The sequence below is a fragment of the Onychostoma macrolepis genome, chromosome 19 (assembly GCF_012432095.1).
Source record: "Onychostoma macrolepis isolate SWU-2019 chromosome 19, ASM1243209v1, whole genome shotgun sequence".
NCBI lineage: Eukaryota > Metazoa > Chordata > Actinopteri > Cypriniformes > Cyprinidae > Onychostoma > Onychostoma macrolepis.
Genome location: NC_081173.1, coordinates 1,504,550 through 1,525,630, shown reverse-complemented (window position 1 = coordinate 1,525,630; position 21,081 = coordinate 1,504,550). Strand labels below are relative to the sequence as shown.

Genomic DNA, 21,081 nt, shown 5'->3' with positions numbered 1-21,081 from the left:
GGGCCTTCTGTTGAAACGAGTATCAGGTCTGAAAGGCGTGAGGATGTGAGACCGCTGCGGACATCTGATTTTATTCTCTTTTGGGCACTGAAGGCTCTTTCGGCAGCACTGTTGGCAGAGCTGATTGGCAGAACAAGAAGAATCTGAACAAGATGAATGTTTTGCATCTCATCTCTGTAGGGCTGCTTCAGCATCAGCATCTGGTATAGGTTCAGGTAGAACTTGCCATGAAGATCATTAGACACTCGCCTTTTCAAGTGTCTCCATTCCCCAGGGATTTCTTCAACTTGACATCCAGATTGAACAAGCTTCTCTCGGAACCATTCAGTGAGGACCTTCAGCTCCTTGTTGCCATACAATAGTTCACGGTGTTTTCTGTCATCAGGCCACTTGTCATGGTTGATTATTGCAAATGCTGACATCACGGCTTGTGCATTTTGATCCTTAACTCCAAGCAGGTTATCCAATTTAGCATGAAGGTGTTTCTCACAGGCTGAACATGCATGCTTCATCTGTTGTCTCAGATTGTCCATCAGGCTCTCTCTTTCCCCTCTCAAGTCAATGCCCTGAAAAGTTGTGGTATGAGCACCAGGAGTTTGCTTTTCCAGACACTGGGTGATGAAAACCAACCCTCTCCCAGATGGTTTGCTGGAAACTTTCATGTAGTCAAGAGTGGTCAAACCGCTCTCAACTGCAGCAAAAGCACTTGGCAGGATGAGGTCTGCCTTCTGTAGAGTCTGACGTAATGTTGCTATCTCCTTCAGCACATCAGCCAGGAAATAACAAAATGCAACAAACTGCAGATCCTTCAGAGTACTGAAAACCTTTTTTGCTCTACCAGCAATGTCAGCACTGTGACTGGTTTGGGCCAAATTCTCAATATGAATGGCAACAGCTGCATACTGCCCAGCTTGGCTCACAAGATCATCTTTTCCTCTCAGGAAGACCTTCAGTGCCCAGTCTAAACGAGGCACCCAGCGTGTTCCTTTCACTGGCTTTGGTTTGTAGAACCTAGATTCAAGTTCTTCACAAACTGTCTTAAGTTCTCTGTGGCTCTTTGGGCTAAAATGGTAGGTTTTCCAAATCAAGTGCAAGGTGTCATTTACACGACTCACTAAGCTCACCTCTTTTAAAACCCCAAGAAGTGCCAGCTCCAGCCCGTGCGCCATACAGTGAATGTCTATCAGTTTTGGATTGTCCACTCTCAGTTTTGCAACACCACCAGCTTTTTGGCCCATGTTCACATTTGCACCATCAGCACAAAATCCAACAAGCTTTTGGTTCCAGTCATCTAATCCATATTTTATTTATTTTATTGACGATTGAATGCAGCCAGTCACACCATCAGCATGAGCATGTGACATCTCTGTGACAGAGACGAGATTATTTACTGGCAACCGATCATGTAAATGCCTGACATCGTATACATTTTAAAATCTTGTTAATTACTCAAAGCCCTGAATGGTTTAGCTCATCAGTACTTGAGCAAGCTCTTATCGCATTACAGTCCTCCATGTCCACTGCATTCTCAAAACTCTGGCCATTTGATAATACCTAGAATAATCAAAAATCAACTGCGGGCGGCAGAACCTTTTCCTATTTAGCGCCAAAACTCTGGAACAATCTACCTAACACCGTTCGAGAGGCAGACACACTCTGTCAGTTTAAATCTAAGTGACAGACCCATCTCTTTAACATGGCTTACACATAATACAGTAATACGCTTCTAATACTCAAATCCGTTAAAGGATTGTTAGGCTGCATTAATTAGATCAACCAGAACCGGGAACACTTCCCATAACACCCGATGTACTTGTTACATCGTAAGAAGAATGGCACCTACGCTAATATTAGTCTGTTTCCTTCTTATTCCGTGATCACTATTGCCACCCGATTCAGTACGTATCCAAATCAGATGGTGGATCAGCATCTAGAGATGACCTCTTCAGCCCTGAACGTAAGCAGAGATCAAGACACCTAGATGAACCCCAGAGACAGATCCCCAGTGAGGACCTCGTCACTTAGACAGCCATCGGGACAAGACCACGGGAACCTTTACAAAAGGAGTCCTTTACAAAATCTGACTTTGCTGCAGTTGGAACTGAACTGCTGATTCGTCTGGTCAGAGGAGAACTGGCCCCCCGACTGAGCCTGGTTTCTCCCAAGGTTTTTGAAATGAGTTCAACGCAGCAGACATTGCCATACGTTGGGGAAATATCCAGGCCATTTTTTTTCCTGCAGCATAATTAGTGGCTTCATCGGAGTGAAACTCAATTCCTCCTTTGCGTTATACGCTGTATTCATTTTTATAGAAAGCTCACATCTCGTTGCGCTTGTCATTCTTTTTATTTGGAGTTTGAAACCCTTTTGCGATCGCAGAGTCCTCAGGGTCTTTGCTTGAAGCCATTACACTAATCACGACAAGATGCATGTCGTTTGCTGTTTGAGTGCGCTGTGAGATTTTCACATTTGAAACTGCGCGACCCTGATACAAAGTCGGTTTTACCGGCTAAGCTCAGTTTTCTACTGCAGTACTTCCATAATCACCACATGTTCCTCCTCATCGTACAAAAGCCAAACAAAATCTGACAGCCACTGAGTCTGGATCTTTCGCTTTTCCAATACACTTTTTGATTCAGAATGCATGCTTTTGTTACATTTGACGTGCTTGGCTGGGGTTCGCAGGTGCATTCACCGTCTAAAATCTGCACAGAACTGGACTCTTTACTCTTCTTTGCACTTGAAAAAAAAAAAAATCAAGCGTTTTCTGAGCCGATTGGAATTCACTTTTTTGCATCTATTTACATCCACAGTAAAGGAAGAACACGATCTAATGCGTCAATTCTCTTTACACAGCATGTGCATCCTCTCTCTTTCTCTCCTGTTGAGTGTGCGTGTGAGAAAACGACAGAGGGCACTCTCAGGTAAGTGACGGTGTTTAATGCGGACTGAGCGGGCTTTGAAATTATATCTGAGCTAAATTTATTCTTTGCATCTAACTCAAATCACAGGCAAGTAAAATCTGAACATTTACTAGCCATTGGCTAATTAAAGACATTTTTTAGTCGCATAGCAGAAAATTTACTCTCATTGAAGAGGGTTGCTACAGACAGAAGGTTAAAGAGCTGGCTGTCTGGTGCAGTCTAAACAACCTGGAGCTCAACATGCTTAAACCTGTGGAGATGATCGTTGACTTCAGGAGAAACCCCCCTGCACTCTCCCCACTCACCATCATGAACAGCACTGTGACTGCAGTGGAGATATTCAAGTTCTTGGGATCCATCATCTCTCAGGACCTGAATTGGGACACTCACATCAACTCCATTGTATAAAAAGCCCAACAAAAGGTTGTACTTCCTTCACCAGCTGAGGAAGTTTAACCTGCCACAGGAGCTGCTGAGACAGTTCTACTCAGCCGTCATGGAGTCTGTCCTGTGCACTTCAAAAACTGTCTGGTTTGGCTCAACTACAAAATCAGGGATCAGAAGACCACAGAGAACGGTTCGGACTGCTGAACGGATTATTGGTGCCCCTCTACCCACTCTTCAAGAACTGTATACATCCAGAGTGAGGAAAAGGGCTCAGAAAATCACTCTGGATCCCTCACATCCAAGTCAACCCCTTTTTGAACTTTTGCCATCTGGCCGATGCTACAGAGCCCTATTTACTAGGACAGCCAGGCACAAGAACAGTTTCTTCCCCCAGACTGTGTGTAACTGTAGAGGTCTTGTTTTTGTTACCGTTTTATTACCGTTCTGTGCCCATCAGCCGCTGTTTCCAACACTTAAATCAAGCCACTCTTTAAAACATGATTATTTAAAGCATGTCATTGCGTTTGCATTGGCTCTCATGTTGAGTTATTTTGTCAGCAACCATGAAGTATTCGATTTCTACAGCGACTCCTTTGGCACACATCATTCTCTTTCTATGAAACCTGTAAACAACATTCACCATTACTAATTCTACACTATGTGCAGAATTATTAGGCAAGTTGATATTCTGGTCATTTTTTTTGCCAAGAACATTTTACCAATTCCAAACCACATCAATCTTAATAACTACTATTGATTTTGTATTTAATCATTTCTAAGTTATATATAATCGTCCATGAAGGCTGAAAGTCAACAACTCCTTATTTCAGGTGTGCTGAATTATTAGGCAGGTTTTCTTTTACAGATAAAATGAGCCAAAAAAAAAAGAGATTGAACTCAGACTAAAAGTAAAAAAAAAAAAAAAAAAAGTTAAATGCCCATGAGAAGGATGCAATAATAGAATTAGTAAAGTTAAGGCATCACCATTGGGCAGCAAAATGCTCATTGGGTCAGCAGGGTCATAAAAAACAGGTGGAGAAGAAAAGACACGTTAACTGCATAAGAATTAAGGTGAAGAATTAGGTGAGAAACCATCAGGAACCATTTAGTCTCCAGTGCCACCATTTTCCAGAACTGCAACCTTCCTGGAGTCTCCAGAAGTGCAATGTGATTCCATCTCCTATCCTAAAAAGTCTGTCTTGCAGAGATTGACTAAAATGAGCTCCTAAAACTTACTGCCAGATTCTGGAAGACACATTCTTCAAACAGTGGTACAAGAGGACGTGATGCTGGTCCTTCAAGAGTCACTCTCAACTTATCCGTCCATAAAGCCTATACAAAATCAGTCTTCATGTATTTCACAACATTTTAGCATGTTATTCTTATTAAGTGAGGGTTATTTTTTAGCATTTTTTACCCAAGCAAGGTCTCTGAGAACCTGACGCATTGCACTTCTGGAGACTCCAGGAAGGTTGCAGTTCTGGAAAATGGTGGCGCTGGAGACTAAATGGTTCCTGATGGTTTCTCACCTAATTATTCACCTTAATTCTTATGCAGTTAACATGTCTTTTCTTCTCCACCTGTTTTTTCTGACCCTGCTGACCCAATGAGCATTTTGCTGTCCAATGGTCATGCCTTAACTTTACTAATTCTATTATTGCATCCTTCTCATGGGCATTTAATTTTTTTTTTTTTTTTACTTTTAGTCTGAGTTCAATCTCTTTTTTTTGGCTCATTTTATCTGTAAAAGAAAACCTGCCTAATAATTCAGCACACCTCTGAAATAAGGAGTTTTTGACTTTCAGCCTTCATGGACAATTATATATAACTTCGAAATGATTAAATACAAAATCAATTGTTATTGAGATTGATGTGGTTTGGAATTGGTAAAATGTTCTTGGCAAAAAAAATGACCAGAATATCAACTTGCCTAATAATTCTGCACACAGTGTATAGCGACACCAACTCTACAGCGGTTTGCCAGAGCATTGCAATTATTTCGCATTTAAGATCAACAGCGATTCTTAAACATCGTTGATTGGTCATTGTGTTCATGCGCTCAAGAGATACAACTGTGATTGGCTTCAATGATCATTGCTTCTTACTTTTGACAAATACTTTTACGTTGGTACTTTTGACAACACTAATTCCTGGTGGTCCTGTGTGCTACTGTGTAACCCTTTCCCTTCACTGTGCCTTTTAAATGGCTACATCTGGATATAAAACTCAAAATTGAATGAAAGTGAATATCCAAAGACACTTTTAACATCTCTTAATAACTGACTATTTTAAGTTAAGTTAAATAAAATGATTTGATTCTTAACTGTGTAGAGAGCTCAGTGGAACCACATACTCACTTTGGCAGAGTGACATTAACCATTCCGGTTGAAACGATTTCCACTGACTTCCCCCAGAACTTATTCTTCCATCTCTGGTCTGAAAATGTAGAATGACTGAATGAGTGACTGAACAAACAAACAGAAAATAAAATGCATATATTAATGTATAAAAAAAATTTGAGGTGTGTGATTTCATCTGGTAGTAGTATCGTTATTTTAAAGAAATGGCTCATCTGCAGCATCTCAAAAACATTCCTTGTCAATGTTAGAGTGACACTGTACTGTGAAGTGTCATGTAATGTTGAACGTACCGTATAATTATTTTTACATTGAGTTAAAAAAAAAAAAGTTGAGGATGTGACGTTGCAAAACACTAGTACTGTACATTGATGATGTGTCAGCATCTCAATTATATCTGAGACTGCGTGGCCGTAAGATACTGTTGTCATTTCTGCTTAATTATTCATGACAGAACATGGCGCTAGCCTGTGACAGTCTCTTTAAACTGAGAACTCATGTACAGTTGTAGACAGGACCAATGACCAAAAGCCATGCAATACCCATGAATTCTTGAACTGAATTCTTAAAAAAGGAAGCCTTATGAGACGTTATGGTGGTAAGTGCCCCATATGACTCCACCCTATATGATGGAGATCTGGAAACAACTTACTATGATTGAACATGACAGAAAACATTGGGCTGGCTTGACTGTAAGGTCCAGACTCTAATCCACTTTGAGGCTTTCTTGACAGGGCGGGCAAAACTCTGAACACACCCCGTGGCACAGCAGATTCCTCCTCATTTGATTAGACACTCAGCCCAGTTTGTGGCTCCTCTCTTCACAGATTTTGTAAGAGGGGTGGTCTCAGTGGGCACATGCTAATAAACCACACATGGTACCTGGAGAATGCAAAACACTAGCTAGCATGCAAGATGTAAGCTGCAACTGTAACTGTAAGCGATACAACAAAGATTGATTGAGACCCATATAGAGGGCATTGCAATAGTCTAGTCTGGAAGAAATGAATGCATGGATAATCTCCAAATACTTAAATGAGAGCATGTTTTTATTTGGCTGTTTGCCTTAACTGGAAAAAGCTGCTCTTCGCCACTGCACTTATCTGTTTTTCGAAATTCAAACCTGTGTCAATAGTTACACCTATGTTTTAGCAAAAGAGAAATCTAGATTACTAGAAATATCAGAGACAGCAACAGAAGGCCCAGAAACAACAATCTCAGTTTTGCTTGCATTTAATTGGAGATTGGAGTTTCTTGCTGTCCAGCATTTAATCTGTAAAACATTTGAGGAGTTCATAGTAAGAGTTCTCAGAACTAAGGGGAATATAAATCCGAGTATTGTCAGTATAGCAATGATACAAAATATTATATTTCCTCATGAGAGAACCCAAGGGGAGCATATACAAACAGAATAAAATAAGACCAAAAAGGGACCCCTGAGGTACACCATGTGAGAGTGGTGCAAAAGGAGAAGATGAATTTCCAAATCATCACCTTTACTAATCTATCAGAAAGATATGAAGAGAATCTAATGCCATGCCCCTGATGCCAACTTCATCCCCTAGAACAGGGGTCTTCAACTAAAACGGCTCGAGGTCCAGTAATGAACCCTCCCCACCAGCCGAGGTCCGAACAATTATATATAAAAAACAATTGATGGTTTTTGCCAGGCCAGGGTATCTGCAGGATATTTAAGCTTAAATTCAAGACTTTTAAAGACCTTTTTTTTTTTTAAGACCTGCACAAAAAAAAAAAAAAAAAAAAAAAAAAATTAAATGACTGTAAAAAGCACGATTTACTGTTCAGATGCAGGTTTTCACAAAAACAATCAAGTATTATATTAATTAAATAACATATAAATATATTTTACTGCCTTAATTGTTTACATTTTATAACACATCTTCTTGTTGATCCACCAGTTCACATTTACAACTCTGCGTGTTTGCTTAAAAACGTGGATTGATTTTCACATTGGCCTTTGACAACAGCAGACTGTACGGGCTGATTGAAAATGGAAAATCATTCTCTTCCAGCAGGTGGCGCTTTGGGAATGGCAGTACACAAAGCCCAACAGACAGACTCCACAAAGCAGCGAAGCAGATGACTTTGAAACGTGCAGCGCTCATTTATTCAAAGAATAGCGCAATTCTTGTCTTTCAGTCCCCACATTTAACACCTCCTGAAATCATAATTAAGACTTTCTTGTAACATTTAAGATTTTTAAGGACCCGTCAACTTTCCTAATTTTTGAAAATGCCATTGCTTTTCACCCACTGAAAGTTTCATCTGTCTGCACGCAGCAGGCAGCTCTCTGCTCTCGTCACTGCACGCACGACCGCACCCAAACGGCTCTAGAGCTGACCTTGATCTGCTAGATATAAATTTGATGTACTAGAAATTAGTGTTTGGTATTTATTTCATTATGTCACAAGCCTTCACGGACTCGGACCAGAGTCCGCTACCGTAAAGACTATAAAAGCTGCGCCAGTTGAAATAGAAGCTAGATATGTAGGTCCGGGTCCAGATGGGACGGCTTCTGGGTCCGGATCCGGACCGCGGTCCGCCTGTTAGTGACCTATGCCCTAGAAGATTAAGCAGAGTAGCGTGATCAACTGAATCAAACACATAACTAAGATAAAGTAAAATTAAAATGGTAGATTTACCAAAATCCAGAGCAAGGCGTTTAGTATTTAAAATAAAAGTTGTGTTATGAAGAGATCAATTTACCATTGGCAATCTGGCAACAAGAGCATGATCTTCCACAAATCCATTTGACTGTTTCGCATTTTCCAGCGACAGAAGATTGTGTGTACCGGACCATACAGCGATGAAGAAAGATTTTTTTTTCCGTTGACTCCATGCAGGTTGCATTACCCTGAAGCGTGCAAGGATCTTCTAATCCTTAACAAAAAGCCAGCCCGTTTTCCACGCTTTCTGTGGGGTCTTTTCCAATAGAATGTGCAGCCAACGCGGCAGGCGGCCTCAGGAAGTGGCGAAGAATACCAGGCGTTGAAAAACTGCTCTCCACCCGGATTGAGCACACAGTTCAGTGACAGCGGACAATATCAAGAAGGGTTTGGCGATCATAGGAGAGCAAGGTACTGATTCCTTGTGCACATTGATAACACAAACAGATACTGCTGAAGTTGGTTGCCTTAAAATATAAAGTTGAGCCAACTTAAATTATTTTTTTACAGTTTGTCTGCTCTGTCAAGTCACCTTTAATGGCATTTCATTATTGAATTCAGAGATGTCATTGTTTAGCTCAGTTTAGTTTAATGGTATCTGTGAAATCAAATTGACGATAAAATCACTAGAAATTAAGTGTCTCCAACTGAGCAAGCCAGAGGCGACAGCGGAACCAAAACTGTGTGTGTGGAGGAGCTGCCTGAGTCCCACCTCAGACACAGAGAGCAACATAATCTGCAGCATAATCTGCTACATTTTAGTGAATATAACTTCACATAACAACTTTACTGTAACACTGTACTTTCACCAAATTCAGTTCACACGTCACTGCTCCCCTGCTGATTATACTATAACACAAATTTTGAAAATAACTGCTTTTGGATCATTTGTTTTTTTATAGTGATGTGTGAACTGAATTTGGTGAAAGTACAGTGTTACAGTGAAGTTATTTAGCCATTTTGCATTAAAAAAAATCATTAAAAATGTGCAAAAGCAATTATTTTCAAATAAAGTGTTGCAGTATAACCAGTGTTGGGCTAGTTACTCAAAGAATGTAATATATTACTCATTACTAGTTACTCCTTTCAAAAGTAATATTGTTACTTTACTTATTACTTTCTGGCAACAGTAATTAGTTACACTACTAGTTACATTACTTTTCCTTCACGCCCCACAGAAGTTGTAACTGTGTAACTTCCAGATAAAATTCTTCTAGAAGGTTACTAACAACATATTTCTGCCTCATCATTTGACCAAATTCCACATTGGATCGCAGTCAGAAGTTATTACAAACACTCAACAGTGACTGATTGTGACATTCAAGTGTTGTATTCATCTCATTAATTGTCATGTGTAGCTTGAAGTAATTTTTCCGTTCCCCATATGCAATTAAATTATGTATTTTGTAAGAAACTGTTTAATTGTCCAACAATATTTTTAAATTATATTAATATAATGTACCACATGCTGATCAGAGAGATGTAATGCCAGAGTAAAGTAAAGCCACAACTTACACAACAGATCTTTTTTTCCTGACAAAATCAATATAATGCAATATTTCTATCTGCTGAATGTAAGCTTTTCCATATTCCAAGCTTACCTGCTGCACATCACATGCGCGTGCGAGTCATGAAAATAAATCTAGGAGTTATTTGATTGTTAGATTTTAAATCAGCGGGGATGAGGCATCAAAAGTAACTAAGCTGTTTTACGGAAAGTAACTGTAATATTACTGAAATCTTATTAGTAATTAGTTACTGCAAAAAGTAATATTACAGTAACTAAATTACTAGAAACTAGTTACTGCCCAACACTGAGTATAACCACCAGGAGAGCAGTGATGTCTAACGTGAATTTGGTGAAAGTACAGCGTGTTACAGTGAAGTTAACTAATTCGTCCAATTACAATGAAGTTTGACTTTTTCATAATAAAATAAAAATAAAAAAAAGAATAAAAAAAAAAAATTGTAAAAGCAATTATTTTCAAATTAAGTGTTGTAGTATAACCAACAAGAGAGCACTGTGACTGTATTTTGTACAGAGTGGAGGAAAGCTTGTTTTGAGGAAAACACTTGTAGCTTGTTTACTACATCACTATGAATGTAAAGAGGCGTCATTTGTGTCGTAAAAACGTTTTGCTTGCGAGTTATTGATCCGGAAAAGTTGAATCTGTGAATATCTTGCCAACTTTACCGAACTGTTGCCAACCGCCCTGTATTAGCAGAGACGTCCCGTATATTGGGCTTAATTCATGTGTCCAGTACATCTGGGATTAAACTGGTAAGATTTTATGACATTTATGATGTATACTGTACTCACAGTGACATAGTTATGCTGGCTACCTACAAGAAAAGCTAGGGTTGATTACGTTAGCTAACACCACAGTTGACTTAACCTTCCAGTGACGACATTTTTACAGTCTATGGTTTTAGCCGGCAGACTCCTGAATATTCATCAAAAAATTTGATTGCATCCATTTGTACCCCTCCAGGCTTTTGTAGGCTTTTAAAGAGTCTCCGGAGTAACGTTAGGAGGGAAAGTTGATGAGGTAGTTGTACATATCAGGATACTGCAGGTCAGGAAATCTATCCGTTCATATATTGATACACATTAAAAGCACCCCGGGGGCATTATAGGGATCTGTTATGTTTAATTATTAAATTTTGCTATGTACAGCAGGTCTGTGTCTTTTGAATTAAAGTGTGCAGTGAACTCTGTTGCCATCGCAGCGCGGAAGGTTATCTATCATTGTGTGATGAGAGTACAGCAAACCAGTGTTACCAGTGTTGCCAGGGTAGCGACATCAAGTGGGCTATTTGGAAAATACTGTCATGGGAAAAATTACAGAGCCGTGGGTTGCGTTTTCTTGGGCTACTTTTATACTACTTTTATGTACCACGGCCGCCCAAGGTGTATATAAACAAATAAAAAAAAATAAAAAAAATAGATCCTTTTACTAATGTGTATTATGCTTGGAATGTAACCCTGGCCACTTAAGAACGGAGAGGCGGTTGTAACATCACAAACAACCTGAGTTTCAGCAGAGCACATTTTAAGGCCTTTACACAGCAGAAATAAACATGACAACAGCCACTATAGATTATATAAGATAAACACGATTACGATAGGATATTTGCATGCGATTTTCTTGAGGGGGAATGTGTCCATCTGAAATGCTAATTTGTGCAGCGATATAAAAGTCTATAAATGGCATATTTTAACAACAGTAAACTAACAAATTCCACATGTGATCGTAAAAGGAAGTTATTACAAACACTCGATGGTGGTTTGAAGTGAGTTCTGAGTAAAAGTGCACTATTAATCTCATAAATTGTCTTGATGCTAATATTAGCTCTAATGCACCTGCAGAACAGGTCCAATTCTTCTTAATGCATTTTGTCATAATACTTCATGTAAGGTCACAAGAAAATGTTTTGTTGTATTTATTTAGAAATACTTTTGATAATAGTTGGGTAAATGTATACTAGGATTGAAGCGATGTGGCTTGGTAAACGTTTTATTGCCAGTATAAAGACTGATAATGGCTGAATAAAAACAAAAGAATAATGATAAGAGAATAAGGATTATGTCTCATACCTGGCGGAAGTGTGAAAGGTTCTGTTTCCTTAAATTAGTTTGTCATGCATTTCTTTATTTCAGCACATTTACAGGTAAATCCTAATATTTTAAATTTGTGATTAATCACGATTAATCACAGTCCATGACTGTGATTAACGAGATTAAATGTTTTAATCGATTGACAGCACTAGTAGAAAGTGAGCATATCTCCAAAAACCTTGTTGAGCTGCAGGTTTAATGACTGCATTTTTCTTTTTTTCTTTTCATTTAGAAGGATTATTTATTTTTATTTTTTTTACAGAGAAGAATTTAAATGTTCTGATTATTGTTGAGCTGCAGGTTTAGGCTCACTTAAGGTGACTGCACTTAATTGAATTAAACAAGAATTTAATTATGTATTTTAATTATTTAGACTGACATGTTTACTGTTCCAAAATGTTCTATATGTTTCTTAAAAATAAAACATTGTGTTCAGTGGAAAAAAAACGTTTTTACCCAGACATTTAAAAAACATTTTAGAGCTGTAATCTCAATACCGTGATATTTTTATCTAAGGTTATCGTACGTCAGAATTTTTTTTTTTCCCTTCTAGTGGGTACAGGACACTATAGTTAATTTATGTAAGTGAGGATAGCAAAATAAAGTAAACTGATGTTATACCCAAAATATTCTTCATACAGTGGACTACCAATTTATAAAAATGTGGGACCAAAAATTATTCAGACAGAGTCTGGGGGAAAAAATTAAAAAATTAAAGTTAAGTTCAGGTTTGCATGAACCTGGTTGACAGCATGCCCAGGAGCCTACAGGCTGTCATTAAGGCTAAGGGTGGCCCGACAAAGTATTGATAGTTTTGTAAATATTGTCATACTAACAGCTGTCTGAATAATTATTGGTTAATTGTAATCCATTACATACCTTTCTATCAAAGTTATCTGAAATTATCAAGCTGAATTTGTTCTGACAGTTTAACTTTCAGTTCGTCATATTTTATTACCATTTTCTGAACTATAGTGAAACTATAATGTGAGAAATGCTGAAGGTGTCCGAATAAATTTTGGTTTGAATATTTTGATAAAATTAAATTTAACCAACTAACATTATACATACTCTTTTGGTTTCTGCACCCAATATTTAAAACAAATTGTAAAAAAATTACAATGAAAATATCGGTACTCGGTATCGGGCAAGTACTGGAAAAAGTGGTATCGGTGCGTCCCTAACGCGGTCACATCCATATACTGTGCGATAAATCGGTATACTGATTAACACGACAGGCCTAGCTCTGCAGGACCTACTCTGTACTTGACATCACAGGAACATAAATGGAGAGCCATCTGGAACAGCACAGATGCTGCAGAGAGAGCCTTGAAGTGGCTATCAAGAGGGTTTTTTTCCTCGACAATTGCTGCTAGGGTGAAGGCTGAGGTCTGGTCAGCTTTAGCTAGGCTGGAAGAGTGTGTCTGATGTTCAAAAGACCCAAAATACACCAAAAGCCATAGGATACATCACTGCTTGGCATTAAAAGATGTTTCATAATAACTGCTTGTTGGGTATCTGTTTTTTGAATGAATGAATGTATTTATATAGTGCTTTGTGTATTGCTGGGGGGGGGGGGTCTCTTCTCAACCACCACCAGTGTGCAGCATCCACTTGGATGATGCGACGACAGCCACAGGACAACGGCGCCAGTGCACTCACCACACACCAGCTACAGGTGGAGAGGAGAGAGAGATAGAGCCAATCAAGTGGATGGGGATTATTAGGAGGCCATGATAGACAGGGGCCAGAGGCGGAAATTTGGCCAGGACACCGGGGTTACACCCCTACTCTTTATGATAAGTGTCATGGGATTTTTAATGACCACAGAGAGTCAGGACCTTGGTTTAACGTCTCATCCGAAAGATGATTGAATTAAATGTAACATCCCACATGAAGAATTCATACAATTTTGAACCGTTACCTTGCCAAAAGCTGAAGTTATCAGACTCTGCATGGCAGGCAGACAGAGGTGGGTGATGACTGACCTAGAAAGAGGGGAAGAAAAAAAATAAAGTGTCAAAATGCAATTACAGTCCTTCATATTGTATGTCCTATACATTAAGTGCTCATACCTGCTCTGCAATATAATGGAAACCACGGTCCTCCCGCACATTCTCATATGTTTCCCCTAGAACAGGGTTAAAGGGTTTGTAACGATTACGCCAGCTAGCCCAGGCATAGCCTGAAATGGAGAACACAGCCACATAAACCTGAAAGAGAGGGGGAAAGGCAAATTAAAAATAATACCTCAGGCAAATGCTGCACATGCAGTCAAGTCCACTAATTGAAGGTCCTCTTCATAAACTAAAACAAAGACAAAAGTTAAAATACAAAAAAAAAAAAGATAATAATAATAATAATAATAAATGAACAAATACAATATACATTTTCATGAAAAAAAATCTAAAACCATTGTAGTTTTTGTTGCTGCAATTTAATTAGAATTTAGTTATACAAGTCAGATGGATGGGGTGTTAAAGTGAAACCTGTCATTGTTCTTTTACACACATGCAACTTATGATGCATAGCAGCTGTACTTTACAGGTGCTTTGCAGGCCAATCGCTCTGCATAAGCCTGTCACAGCTATATATATATATATATAGCCTCAGAAATAATCATGATTAACAATATTATTGTCTTTTTACAATCATTTTATGCCACCGACTACATAATATTTCAGCAGTAGCTATCAGCACCAGTCAGTGCAGTTGTTATGCCAGTAGGTGGTGGCAAGGGTCTGTTTTTACATGCAAGTCATCATTAAAACCAACATTAATGCATGACATTACATCAGGGTTTCCCAAACTGGGGTTCAGAAAGGAACTGCAGGGGGGGTTAAGAGTTGATGAAAAGCTAATAATTAAATCTATGTAAAATTACATACACACACACACACAAATTGTTCACCTGAACATGACATAGCAAGGGTAGGCAAGTTCGGTCCTTGTGAGCCACTGTCCTGCAGAGTTTAGCTCCAAACCTAATCAAACACCTGAAAAACAAGCTAATCAATATCTTCAGGATTACTAATGCTACAGGAAGTTATTTTTTTTTAATTCAGGGTTGGCGCAAAACTCTGCAGGACAGTGGCTCTCTATGACCTACCCGTGTCATATTGTCATTAACTGACATCAATAATTGAACAACATACTGGCACATCTGAATTACTGAATCTAAATCTGGATTACTGCCTTAATCTCAGAGGTCTTAAACAAATTTTAAGTTCAGCTGACAAAGCTTGGCATTAGTTCATGTATTGCAGGGGATTTCCGAGTTCACACTGCACGATTTTCAAACTCGGATCGCTGTTGTTTTCACACTGCGTGACTATCTGGGGTAGCATTCAGTCGCTGCTGTGTTCACATTGCACGATGGATCGGCGACAGGGGCTTTCACATTGCACGATTTCACAACAGGAAGAATCGCTGACAACTCTGTCTGATCCGCAAACTACGTTTCACAACAAAACACACGCGAGAAGTGATAAGGAAATAACACTAGAACCTGTGTGCGTCAGACCCCATATATCCCGCAAATTGTCTGTGGGCTGATTTCCAGCTACAAAAAGAAAAACAGATTATGCAGGAGGGAGATGCAGGGAACAGGGATTGTGTTCTGCAAAGAGTGGTAAATAATAATTTTGCAGTAACTGTTATGCTGATGTTGCGGCTGGTCAAGCGTGCTTGTTTCTGTATGATATAATTGTACATATTAAAATACTGATATGGTCTATAACTCCTCACGGAACTTCCCTCTGCCCATCTTTGTCTCAAGGTCATCGCCGATGTAGTTTTCAGTCAGAAATTATTGCACACAGCAGGATTGTGAATCGCCGACAGCTCCAGATATTTAGCATGTCAAATATTTCACAGGCATCGGCGACGTGTCGGCGATTCCCTCAGATCGCGTCTTTGATAATTCACACTGCGCAATTGTCACTCACGTGAACGAGCTCCGATTTGCCTCCGATTTCGGGCATTTGTCGGCGATTTATCAAAACCTGTCGGCGAGTGAAAAATCGGGCTAAAATCGTGCAGTGTGAACTCGGCATAACAGTGACTACGTTTACATGAACATCAATATTCCGATTTTAATACGATTAAGACCATACTCTGATTAAGAGTCTACCATGTAAACAGATTTTTGATGACCTTAATCCGGCTAAAGTCATAATCGAAGTAAACAAATCGAATTAAGACATGAGTATTCCTATTTTAGTCACATTATTGAGGTGCAGTACAGACATGTAAACACCTTAAATCAAACTATTACCGTCTTGTAGGACTTTTCGCCGCAGTTTGCGACAGGACAAAACACACGGCAGCGGTCAACCGTTTAAAAGAATAAAAAATAAAAGAGCTTCAACACCGCCGTCGTCTGTATGCACGTACAAAATTAACTGCACTTGAAGCGTTCATAAAATTAAAAATGAAACACCCAAAACTGTATATGGCATCATCACGAAGACGAACTATGTTTACAGGTGAAATTCTGGAGGGGACGTCGGATAGCGTTGCGTGGTGACGTAATGACGCATGCCATTAATCGATCCATGTACTGTAACATGTAAAACGGGGACATGAAAGGATTATTCTAAAAGTAACTCATGTAAACACCTTAATCATAATATTGTCTAATTCAGAATAAAGTAAATAATTAGATTACTGATGTCCATGTAAATGTAGTCATTAATAAACATGAAACTCAAATGGCATTACACTGCACGTTTTCCAGGTTTAAAATGTTATCCAGACTTTCAAAATTATTCATTAGCGAAGTCTTTTTTTTTTTTTCTCTTCTCTCTTTTTATATCCAGTGGCCATTATTTTGACATTACAAATGCCATCCACGAGCAGTAACAGATCAGATAAGTTGTATTATAACACTTAGATACATTTGGCAACGCAACATCTCCACTGTATTCATTCATTTTTACATTTGCTTAAATTTCCAAAATTTCTGGAGATTGTATTACATATTTCACCAGTATTTTAGCTTTGCAATGAGAAGCGTTTCCAAGCCTGTCAATGTAAACTTCCACCACTATAAGTGGGTAACGGTGTATAAAATTAATATTACAGAGAACACAGTCGTTTATGTCTTAAGTGAACCTAAACAGCTGAGAGAGAAACCGGATGCGTGTCAGTATTAGGTCAGTGCATTTTTAAGAGACAGCATCTGTATTTAACTTATGCACTAATGCTGCGTTCAAGTCCTCTTGGGACATTCATACTTACAAATTGAAGTCATAATTACAACGTCAGGTGTGTTCAAGTCACTTTGGTCCGAACAAGATGGCGATTTAATTTTTCTTCATAAAATAACTTTTTTTTTAACTACATCTACAAAATGATGAAAAAGAATGTGCATCGTGTTTTTGCTTTTTTCTGGTTTTATTCAACTTATGAAAGTGATGTTGAATATATAATGATTCACTTTATGGTAATTAAACAATAATATAATATTTTTTATATGTAACTTACATAGTTTTATTGTACATTCCAAAAAAATACTTATTAATTTCAACAAATTTATCATCAAAGACGTTGCATGTCTATATTCTTTGGCTGCGTCCATTGCATCAGACACGTTTTTTTTTTTATTACTGACACGCCCCAACTAAGAAACTCGGGGCTTAAAGAAAATTGAGTTTCCCACTCGTAATAATGACTTTGTGGTGGCATTCACATGCATTCAACTCGTAAATACAATCCATCCGACATGACTTGAATGCAAATATATAATATAATTATATTATATTATATTTATGGGGTAAACGTACCAAAATTTAAGCTCAATGACTCACTCATTAAACGCTCATACTGGCACCTACTGCCGTTTTAATTTCATTGAAAAGTATAATTTCCACCATTTCTTGTTTGTATATTCATTTTTTTTTTTTTAAAGAATCTCATAATTTAATGTAGGCTAGTTGTATTTTTCAGTGTAAATGATTTAATTTGATAATGTATAGATAATCATATTATTATAATTGAATTTACAGATCAAATGTAAGAATTTGAAATGAAAGTTAATGAGAATAGTGGGAAAATGGCCTCTATAAAAAGGTGTAAAAAAAAAAAAAAAAAAAAAAAAAAAAGCCCTTGGATGAAATACAGGTACTGGTCATATAATTAGAATATCATCAAAAAGTTGATTTCACTAATTCCATTCAAAAAGTGAAACTTTTATATTATATATTATATATTGTATATTATATTCATTCATTACACACAGACTGATATATTTCAAATGTTTATTTCTTTTAATTTTGATGATTATAACTGACAACTAAGGAAAATCCCAAATTCAGTATCTCAGAAAATTAGAATATTACTTAAGACCAATACAAAGAAAGGATTTTTAGAAATCTTGGCCAACTGAAAAGTATGAACATGAAAAGTATGAGCATGTACAGCACTCAATACTTAGTTGGGGCTCCTTTTGCCTAAATTACATTTATGCATTTAGCAGACGCTTTATCCAAAGCGACTTACATTGCATTCAAGTTACAGTTTTTACATTTTATCAGCTCTTGCTTTCCCTGGGAATCAAACCCATGATCTTGGCGTTGCTAGCGCCATGCTCTACTATTTGAGCTACAGGAAAGCCCCTTTTCACATACAGCACCTTTAAGCATATTTTTCAAGTATCTGTACTTTACCGGATAATTTTTGTTTTGAGAAATGCTTGATTTTACTTCACTACATTCCAAAGCATAATATACCTTTTACTCCATTTCTTAAAAACATGTCATTCTCGTTATTTTAAACTAGAAAAATTGTCACCCGCTACGAGACACGATAGTGGCGTGAGATTCATACTTTTCAATGAACCTATTAAATAGGTTCGCAAACCGCACTGAAAGATTCATTTATGAATTCATTCGGATTGCGGCTGTTCTTGAGTCAACAATTCGCAATCACGCGTACTCTGTAAGGGAACACATTTTACAAGATAAGTAAATGAGCTCAGGATCGGTTCAGCAGCAAATCCTCCACAAGGGTCTTGACAGTCATCTCTCTTTATTCTCAGTCAAATTTAACTCCTGCAGCTCAGAGCAGATGCTTTCAGTTTATAATTGTAGCTTACATTTCCTAACTGAACTAAATGATTTTTATTTCTATAAAAAAAGCAACACAACAGTCCCAATCCCAATGCAGCCCTCTACTCCAGTTAACAATTCAATTCACAAGTCTGAAAGCGAGTCTCAGAACTTCAGCGTCCGCGCAACTGATGATGTGAAATGTAAGTTACTAATGCTGAACTTTAGGATTTATTATTGTAAATGAAAATCATATTTAGGTCACGATTGTCAGTTTTTTGTGAACTAAATCTGCCGTTTAAGCCCACTGTATGAAATGCTCAAATCCACATTTGTGTACCACCCGGTGTAGTTTTAAGGTAAAAAACGAAATGGCATAACGCAAATTAATGCACCTTCCTCGCTGCCATAGTAGTTTCAAATGAGTTTCTAGTATGTATGCAAAGCGCTTTAAAAATTTTATTTTACACATTTTGCCCTATATGACGTCTGTTTTTACAGTATATAGTTTATCAACATGCATTTTGTTTTTCCTCATTTTTAAATACTATATTTTTCTCACTTGCTTGCTTTAGTATAAACTAAATTGATATTTTAATATCAATATAAGCCCCCTCCCCGTTTTTTTGAACAGTAGGATTGAATAAATTATATAATATAAAATGATTAATTATAAAACTATATAAGTTAAAATGACAAAATAAACATTCTTCGATCAGTACTTTTAACTTTTAATACTTGTATACATTAAAAATCAAATACTTTTACTGAAGTAAAACTGAAAAGCAGTACTTTTACTCAAGTACTCGAGTCCACCACTGGTGATGAACAATGAAAACTCAGGAGATGTGTTATTTGATTACGTGTCGATTTTGGCGGGGTCTCTGCGCTACAGGAACACGGCCATGACTTTGTCATAAATCCTGGAAGGAGTGTGATCGCCCTAGAATCCAGTTTCCTCTAGTACAGAAGTTCCTGACACTTCTGCTGGGTGTAACACGTGGCCTTGATCCATTTCAGAAAGCTATAGAGCGAGGCTTTATGGTGCAGCTGTAGAGGATACGGATATATGAAGCATCCTTCCCTCAAACGTCTGATGATAAACACAAGGAAATGGGATGTGGGAGTGACAGGGAAACTCGTGGCCATCTGCGTTAGTACGCTGCCTTCCAGGAACTCCCTCAGGCAATCCAAGATAAATTACTGCAGCAATGCGGCGTGGCATGGAGTCGATCAGTCTGTGGCACTGCTCAGGTGTTATGAGAGCCCAGGTTGCTCTGATAGCTCTTCTGCATTGTTGGGTCTGGCATAATCGCATCTTCCTCTTCACAATACCCCATAGATTCTCTATGGGGTTAAGGTCAGGCGAGTTTGCTGGCCAATTAAGAACAGGGATACCATGGTCCTTAAACCAGATACTGGTTGCTTTGGCACTGTGTGCAGGTGCCAAGTCCTGTTGGAAAATGAAATCTGCATCTCCATAAAGTTGGTCAGCAGCAGGAAGCATGAAGTGCTCTAAAACTTCCTGGTATACGGCTGCGTTGACCTTGGACCTAAAAAAAAAACACAGTGGACCAACACCAGCAGATGACATGGCACCCCAAACCATCACTGACTGGAAACTTTACACTGGACCTCAAGCAACGTGGATTGTGTGCCTCTCCTCTCTTCCTCCAGACTCTGGGACCCTGATTTCCAAAGGAAATGCAAAATTTACTTCCATCAGAGAACATAACTTTGGACCACTCAGCAGCAGTCCAGTCCTTTTTGTCTTTAGCCCAGGCGAGACGCTTCTGACGCTGTCCGTTGTTCAAGAGTGGGTTGACAAGGAATGCGACAGCTGAAACCCATGTCTTGCATACATCTGTGCGTAGTGGTTCTTGAAGCATTGACTCCAACTGCAGTCCACTCTTTGTGAATCTCCCCCACATTTTTGAAAGGATTGTGAAACAAAAACCACTCCAGGGTGCGGTTATCCCTATTGCTTGTACACTTTTTCTACCACATCTTTTCCTTCCCTTCGCCTCTCTATTAATGTGCTTGGACACAGAGCTCTGT

At 38.4% G+C, this 21,081-nt stretch overlaps 1 protein-coding gene across 3 annotated transcripts in view; it reads right to left on the bottom strand.

Moving 5' to 3' along the window:
• Positions 1–21,081, bottom strand: part of LOC131525586 (oxysterol-binding protein-related protein 6-like) — a 100,026-nt gene that overhangs the window by 42,171 nt on the left and 36,774 nt on the right. For all 3 annotated transcript variants that reach the window (XM_058753405.1, XM_058753407.1, XM_058753408.1), the window contains 3 exons: positions 14,050–14,187; positions 13,899–13,962; positions 5,669–5,747 (listed from right to left, as the gene is read on the bottom strand). In XM_058753405.1, the coding sequence (XP_058609388.1) occupies positions 5,669–5,747; positions 13,899–13,962; positions 14,050–14,187 (281 nt within the window). The remainder of the gene's footprint in view (positions 1–5,668; positions 5,748–13,898; positions 13,963–14,049; positions 14,188–21,081) is intronic.